The sequence below is a fragment of the Camellia sinensis genome, chromosome 8 (genome assembly GCF_055761805.1).
Source record: "Camellia sinensis isolate YWXY chromosome 8, ASM5576180v1, whole genome shotgun sequence".
Classification (NCBI taxonomy): Eukaryota; Viridiplantae; Streptophyta; class Magnoliopsida; order Ericales; family Theaceae; genus Camellia; species Camellia sinensis.
In genome coordinates, this window is record NC_138968.1 from 55231186 (window position 1) to 55240004 (window position 8819).

The 8819-nt window shown below is 38.3% G+C and overlaps 1 protein-coding gene across 1 annotated transcript; it reads left to right on the forward strand.

Moving 5' to 3' along the window:
• Positions 1–402: 402 nt before the first annotated feature.
• LOC114294049 (flocculation protein) lies at positions 403–7716 on the forward strand. The gene is made up of 4 exons (XM_028238149.2): positions 403–1115; positions 1372–1487; positions 5597–5840; positions 6161–7716. Exons 1-4 carry the CDS (start codon positions 717–719, stop codon positions 7547–7549), a joined length of 2148 nt encoding a protein of 715 aa, XP_028093950.2. The 5' UTR covers positions 403–716; the 3' UTR covers positions 7550–7716.
• The last annotated feature ends 1103 nt before the right edge of the window (positions 7717–8819 follow it).

Below are 8819 nucleotides of genomic sequence, written 5' to 3' on the forward strand. Positions count from 1 at the left end.
GACTGTAATACTTTCTTTTTCTTTTTTTTCTTTTTTCGTTTGAGGAAGTGCACAAGTTGAATTATGTTGAAAATTTATAAAATTTTAAACCGCCAAACCGATTCGCATCCATCCGCCAAACCGCCAATCCGCTCAATCCACATCCGCCGGATTGGCGGACGGATGCGGATTGATTTTCTTCAATCCGCCAATCTGGCGGACGGATGGCGGATTGGAGGTTCCGTGGCCGCAACCGACCCGCACCCACCCTATTGGAGATGGGATCGAAGAACACATCAATCAACGTCCCCAGTGGTCCCCTGGGAAGAGAAAAGTAGGACCCACAGAGATGTAAACTGACGTATGCCATCCGGATCTCAAGCCGACCACAAAACTGCAATTCACAACATATTTGAGGTCCGTAGGGTCTCCCTTTGCCCTTTATAAGCAAGCACCTTGTTGGCTCTTTATCTTCTTCGTTTGTGTCCTCAACGCGTGTGGTTTGTAGCCGTAGAGACTCGCTCTTGTCTCATCTCTCTTCATCGCGAGTCTCTGAATCGATTGGGTAATCTCTTTGGTTTCATCCTCAAATTATTGGATTTCCGATCGATTGTGTGAAGAATCTGTCGGCTTGATTGGCTGGCTGGGGTTTCTCGAGTTGATTGCGATTTCAGGGAGAGAATATTTAGGGTTTCGGATCTTGTTTCAATTTCCAAGTAATTTGAGGAGATTTTAATATGGCTAACTCTGAGAAGCAACGATCTGTTGATGACCGTGAGACTGATGGTGCGGATTGGGTGGATCGAGCCAACGATGATTGCTTTGATGATTCGAGTAGTGGTGAGGCCTCCGGGAGCGGAACATGTGGGAATTCGGGAGGTTCGAGAGATGGAGATGGTTCTGGTGGTGTCGGGGTTGGGCTGACGGAGCGCTTGACAAATATACTTGTGGACGAAGGGGATGGAGATCTGTTGCTTCAACAGAGCGATACGGGAGATAGGGTTATGCAGTTTCTCCAGGCATTGGATTTGCAAGTTATGGGGGCATGTCGCGCCGATGAGCGGCTAAAGCCTTTGCTAAAGCTCAATATGTCCAATGGTGCTTCGGAAGATCGCCTGTTGGCTCATCTAAGTCAGGTACATACGTATTCAGATCAATCAAGAATCCCATCTCTCTCCCCTCCCCCTCCCCCCCCGTGTATAGCTTAAGTATGCATCTCAATACTTTTTTAGGTATTTTTGTTGTAAATAAATTGACTGCTAACTTATCAAAATTTGCTGCGGAAGATTTTAGGTTTATTTAGTAGAAATGATGTGGTCAACTATTATATGTATTTTTGGTTGTAATTCATTTGATTAGTAACTTACGTATTTCATGTTTATTATTGAACAGCACTTTGAGCCATCAGAAGTTGGTATGCTAGCTAGGTGCTTGTGCATTCCGCTTGTTTCAATTCGTGTTGGGAAGATCAACAAGCAAGGGACTCTCTTGTGCCCAACTGGGACAAGGTAATTACATATAATTCTATACTGGTTTGTGTAACTGCATGGTTGGTAGGTTGCATATTGCAACTTAAATTCTATCTGGTGGATTTTATTTGTATCTTAAATTCTATAGGATGATATGGCTATTGGTTTTGTTTGGGTTTTTTTCTGCTATCATTTGACCTGTTAATTGGTTCGCCCTGGGAAAATAGTAATTTTATCTAGTTTATATCTGGATGTTTATGGTGCTAATAAAAAACCATATTGCTAGGATGGTACTGTAGCCTTAGTGAGTTACGGGAAGCATTTTACACTGTGATTGGCATAGTACGGTGGAGAATATTAAATTTTCTAGTTTATAGATAGATGTTCATTTTTAGTTGATTTTGAGATAATTTGGCCCCTATGTTTTTAATTTGCTTCTTATGGAGCTAATAAAAAACTGTGTGGCTAGAGGGGTATAAACTTATTTAATTTTGACAATGATGATTCCCACCATTATATTTGCTAAGTTCAATCTTTTTTGTAGTTCATTTGATGGTGATTTGTACCTATGATCTAATTAGGAGCAGAATTGATTTTGAAATGAAGGGCATTTGATGGTTTGTACGTATTATGCGGACATTTGTGCACTTCTTTACCAAATGTCTGGCTATCTATTGGTGCCGCCTTTTGGTAGCCATCTGTGACGAATATCGTAAACAAGTGTATGTGATAATCCTGCACAGGCAGTTGATGTGATGGTTTTTTAGATGCAAGACTTCTGGTGTTAGTTTAAATCTTGTGGGCAATCTTAATGCTTTGGTACTTAAAATAGCTTTTGCTATCTTTAACAAATCTAATTAATTGTCGCAAGACTTTGTAAGAGCATCTGCATCAGCCTCTCTACAATGGCTTTGAAGCTATTGTAGAGAGCAAAAGCTGTGAATATTAGCTCTATCAGACTCTCTACTCCATGCATTTTGTGAATGCTACAGTGCCTCAACTGATTTGTTGAGGCACTGTTCATATGGTAATCTATTTTTTATTATATTTTTTGGAGCAAAGCTGGCCATAAAGCCATGGTCGGTCGTCCACCCGGATGTCTTCCCAGATGTCCGTGAAAAATTGGCCTGACCGATTGACCGCCCGGTCGTCGGGCTGGTTGACCTCTCTTCTGCTCCCTCCTTTCTCTCTTCCGCATCAGCCTCGGTACTAAAACATCATGAATCAGTAATCATCACAGCTAAAAAAATTCATTATCAATCCAAATTCAATGTCATAATCACCACACGCACGCACGCACAAAAAAAAAAAAAAAAAAAACACACACACACAGGTGTATACAGTACCTTCGTCATCGACAGTAGTAGTAGCAGCTGCAGAGGAGGAAGAGATGGACTTGATGGACTTGAGAGTGCTGGTTAAAGTTAAATGTCTGGGAGACAAAGATTGTGAAATCTAGAGGATGATGTTGTAGTCATGGCCTTGATGGACTTGAGAGTGCTGGTTGAAGTTAAATGTCTGGGAGCAAACATCGAGTGGGCTTGAGAGAGAGAAAGGAGGAGGGAGCGCAAGAGAGGGGGATGGGGGACTAATCCATCATATATTTAAATTGAAAATGATAAAATAATAAAAAATAAATGAAATAGAATTTTAAAATAGAGAGTTTGATGGAGTGTGTACATAAAAAAGAGGCTAACTAAAATATGAAAGTGAATTTTAGGTTATAATTTGGCTCAAAATTTGTTAAGGCTGATGCGGATGCTCTAACATGGCTTATTATATGAGCTTCTATTTATTGCAGGATTTGTAAGCTTCATTTTATGAGACTGTATATTCTTTTATTGGTTTTGATGGGTAGACATTATTTTATGAGGTTGCGTGCTTGTGAATATGTATGTGTTTCTCTTCGATTGATTTGTCATGATCATAGCCACAACATCCTGGCATATGACATAAGGTTTTTTACTATGTTTCCTTTTCTATAATGACCTTGTGTTTTTTTTTTTTTCAAACCGTGTATTATTTTATATGTGTTTTTATTGTTGATATAAGAGATTTTGATTCTTTAGCAATTGTTTTAGTGTTCATTTGGATTATGTTTTCATATTGTTGGAATGGTTTTATAACACTAGGGAGCTCCATTCATTATTTAATGCCTAAACTTGTTTAAGGTGCATATTTGAGTGTCTTGTACATGAATTGCAGACGTATTTGTTCAACTTAACGATCTCATGTCTGGTACTACATGCTGGATTCTATCTGGTCAGTTCTTAGATCACTGCATCTTGATATGAGACTGTTTCATAGCTAGGAGGTGCATTTTGTCTTGGGGAGTCACCATGAAGGCTGCTGTAATGAATATATCTTTGGTTAAGAAAGACACTAGTACTTCCAAGAACCTTGATTTTTAATTGGGTTACTGAAATGTACTGCAACAGTGGTCTTGTATTGCAGGTCTGATTGTATGAAATAATCGGTATACTTAATCAAAAGTTTTTGTATATTTTGTTTTGGTATTTCATCTGTGAATCATTCGGTAATTGTTTTGAGGATCTCTTTTGGTTCCTGTATGGATAGTACTTGTATTCTATCATTGATGACAAGTAGAGATTGCAGGATTATGTATTTTAACTTATTAATTGATGGTGGCAATGTTCATCTTCCAAATAAATATATCTTTTTATTTGTAGGTAAAGTGGGCGCATTCTATTATGATCTCTGAATTAAGAAGTAAAGGTAGTTTCATGCTCCTATGTTATATGGTTTACTTTTTGTTTGGATTACTTATTTCTCCTGGTTATGACGTCAACAATTTATCTACTTAGCAATGGATTGTGCAAGCTCTTGTCTTTGTTGTGCTTGTGCATATTGATATATCATTCTTATGTAGTAGGCCGTTTTTTGTTTGTGCTTATTTTCTCTTGGAATATATCTCTTTCGTGTGTTTTGCATTCAAAATTATATTTTCTTCTTGCTGTATAAAATTTGATCTCTTTTTTTTTATTTTTTATTTTTTTATGGATAATATATATTTCTTTTCATTATTATATATCTTCTGAGATTTGAACTGTCTGTTCTTCTGTTAGATTGTCTGAATTCTTGTTATCTAGCTTGAAGCTGTACGCAAGTTTATTTATTGATAAATCTGTCTTAAGTGGCCCATTACCACTCAACATAACTTGGTTGGTTGCCGTAACTAATACATTTGGAGTAGCTAAATTGAATGGTATTGATCCAAAAGGAATGGCATTAGATGAAAGGAAAGTGACAGAATCTTCTAGTTAATATCTCTGTGGCTTGTAAATTTTTATTATTTTATTTTTTCCAACAAGCATTGATCATGTTTGGTTATTTATGAAGCAAAGTACCTTTTTTTTTTTAAAAAAAAAAAAAAATGAAAAATGGCTGCCTGAGTACTGGAATTGAATCTTACTTGGACCACTGGTGAATGTAGAGTCACTTTTGCAGAGTCAGATCTTGAGAAAATCATTGTTAAATTGATGCGCATCTTCAACAGTTTAAATTACATCATGTGATGACATGGAGCTAGTGGCTTGGGGTGTATTGGAGCATGGTGGGGCACATCAGGCTTATTAAAATAGGGAGACTTTTTAAAGTTAATAAAATATTTGAGTTCAATATTTAACAAAGGGGAAGTAGAAAGCCACTTTCAGGAGGATGTTTTGATTCACATTCATAGTTGGTAAATTGAGCATTCATGGAAGTTAAGATATGTTGGTTTTGACAAATGGTGATTGAAGCATTTGTGTACAAGTAGGCAAAACATTTACATTTTGCTTATGAAGGTGCATGAGATGAGATGTGGTTGGTACTAGTATATATGGATCACTTGTAATACTTAAGCTGCCTAGTTTTAGAATGCGTCAAAAGAATGGATACTGGGCGATTTAAAGTTCCAAACTCTTAAAATTATATTGCACAACTTCTAGTATGATTTAAAATTTCCGTTGGTTGCCTCTTTTTAATGAGCTCTAAATATAGTCATCATCATTTTACTGTACACACCACTGTTTTAGATGCTTATCATTGACTTGTGTCATATTTCCTTTCTGTTGCATGCTGTTTTGAAGTGCATTTTATTTTCTATTGCTTCTAAACTTTTTTGGGCTTTTCCCACATTGTAACAGGGGGAATTTGAATCTCTCGCTTTTGCCAACATCTGATTTGTGCATCTCATTCATTGGGGATGATGGTCATACAGAGAGATTATCAACCTTTCGTAGTGATTCTCCATTCTGTGCTGTAACAGTTGAAGGAATACCGGAAGACAAGTCTGGACGGTCTTTCCTGATGAAGATCCCAGATGGTCAGGTTTTCTATTTTTGGTGCTCAGAGAAGTCAATACTCCTTGGGAATGAGTTGCTTAGAAAGGTATGTCTGAGCACTTCAATTATTACCATTTATATCATGAATCTAGATCCTCTGTAGTTCATTGCCTTTAGTGTACCCTTGTAGTGTCCCAAAATGACATTGCTTTGGGAGCAAAACTTAAGAAGAAAAAGAACCCGCCCTGTTCCTCTTCGCCTTCCCCCCCAAAATGAACCTGCCGTTTCCCTTCCACCCAAAACAATGTTGTTTTAGGGCACTACAGGGTGCACTGCGAAGGATCTGGATTCTTATATCATGTGTACAGAATGTAGCAGATGGTCATTAATGTTTCTTTGTTTCCCCTCTCCTCCCCCGGGATATAGATGAAGGATCTACTTAAGAGGAAGCCCTCTCTTGCTGAACTGACTGGAATTAGTGAGTCACGCCTTGACTGTTTTGCGACTCATCTCCGGGCTTACCTTGCTGGGTCTACTGTGAATAACACCCGGGCAAGTTCGGTTGCTGCTCCGACCCTTTCCTTGGATAGCTTATCAGATTCTTCTGAGCTTTGTCAGACTGCTCAATTTTTGTCCCCATCATCAAAGCCTTTGCGTTCCCGACACTTTGGATGTCAAGCAGGAAAGAGTAATTCACTCTATCAGGGCGGCCTCAGTCCAAGATCAAGTTCCTTTAAAGAGGGCCTTCTCAGAAACTCAACTTCCTTGAAAAGTGTTACCCGAGAAAAGCTGAGGAGACGTGGGGACATCCAATTTTCAGTTGTTGATAACCTGCCTGTTGCTTCTTCACCAGTAAGCACCATGGATGCATCTGGTTCAAATCTTTCTGGAAAGGATAAACATCCAGAAGCTACTGGAATGGGCTTATTCTCTCCAAATTTGTTGGAATCACTTGGCAAGTCTGGTACACCACCCTTTTTATGCCCAGGATCTCAAGAACCTTCAATGGGCTCATCCCTTTTTTCTCCCTATTATTGTTGGTGCCCTCCTATGGCATCAACTTTTCAATACACAGTAAAACCTCCACAACTGCCTATGTCATTCACTGAATCACTATCTCTACCTCCACTTTCTTCTTTACTACCAGCTACAAGGTCTTCTAGTGTGTTGACACCAATACCACCTCTTAATGTGTCTGATCTTCCCCCTATGGATTTTCCTACGTTGCTGCCTGAGCCACTGGTCAGGTTGCCACTATCTAGATCAAGTTCACCCCAGATCCTAACATTCACACCTCTAATGTGTGACCCTATTGTTCATATTCCAGTCATTGATGTTTGTTCCTCCGGCCAAGGCTACCTTGTGAGTGCAGGTCCTGCTATCTCGACCAGCATTCCACCGTTACACCCAAAACTTGTGAATCCATTGATTCCAGAATCTGATTCTGTTGTTGAAAAGGGTGCAAGAGAAACTCTGCGTCTGCTCATCAGTTCTAGCCAGACCAACCCTCAGCTGATGGATGTATTTCCGTCTGTTATGACCAGTACAGAGGAGAAGAAACACAGCATTGTTGCTACTGGGAGCCGGGGTCTTTACATTGGTGCCAGTGATGTTGGTGCTGTTGCAAGCAGCATTGCTGCCATGGGAGGATTGGTTTCGCTATCGGAGAAATCGATAGGAGGTAGTGTGATGAAGAGATGCATCATCAGCCAAGGCAATTTGGTGGATCAATTAGAGAAATCAGGTGGTCCAGGCGGATCGCGTACCGACGATGAGGGTTCCACCTCAAAATGGAGGGAAGATAGGGCCGACTGATGAGGGGGTTCTGCGTTTGGTTTTTTTTTTCTTTTTTTTTTTGGGGGTTTTGTTTTGTAGATTCAATTTTTTATTCCTGAAAATGTAGATATATGGCTGTAGTTTTGGGTGTTCTGAGCTGTAATTATCCTATAAATTCAGCCTTTCGTTGGCAGTGTTTACTTGTAGTTGGTACATGTTCTGTGTCTCGTTTGGTCCTGCACTTTGGTTGCTTTTTCGCAATGTATTTTATGTTATGTTATGTTATGTTATGTTGGTGCCTTGTGTCACAAATTGAAATTATGTTCTAAAGACTGGAACTTAAAAGATCCTAGAGGTTAATAGAACTTTCTAGATTTTCTTATAACCATGTAGCGGAGAATTGTAGAATTTTGTATACAATTTTCAGCAGTGCTGCATACCCCCAGTGGGGTCTCACCCCCAGTGAGGTGTCGCGCCTCCACTGGTTGAAACTTTAAAAAAAAAAAAATAATAATAATAATTTTTTTTGGCCAACAATGGAGTGCCACCTTACTGTGGCCGATCCTCAGTGGGTGGGGCCGATCTTCAGTGGGTGTATGAGGCATTTTTGTACAATTTTATGGAGCAATGATTGTGGCCACCACAAAAATATCACCCTTACAACTCTTACATCATTCCATGTGACGAAAAAAAAAAAAAAGGAAAAGAAAATGGATCAATCACACATTTAAGGGTCGTATCACCCCCCACAACTCCCACGTTATTCTATGCGAGGGAAAAAAAAGAAAAGAAAATGGATCAATCACACATTTAAGGGTCGGAGGGGTTCTCAAATTAGGCGTCTCAAGCTTTTTTTCAATTTTATAATTGTGTGACTGTCTTGGAGGAAGAGTTTAAAATTCTCATATTTTTTTATTAAGTAATCATTTCATTCTATTTTATTCTGTGTATATGTTTGGCATAAATTTTTTTTGGAGTAAAATAGTCAAAAAAAAAATAAAAATAAATTACAAAGTAGGTGTTTGGCATGCACTAATAAAGTGTATTTTTTTTTTTTACATAAATTCACTTATTTAGGTCACATCTATTAACATCTCTTCCCTATTTTTTTTACTTACTTTCTCGACTTTTTTACATATATTTTTTTTTTTATAAAAAGTCAAAAAGTACACTTATTTAAATCATTTCAAATCACCCCAAAATAGGTTATAAAGTTAATAAGAAAAAATGTCATATTGTTTGGGATGTGCTATATAAATACACTTTTTGACCTTTTTGTTAAAAAAGTAAAAAAAAAAAGATGTATGTT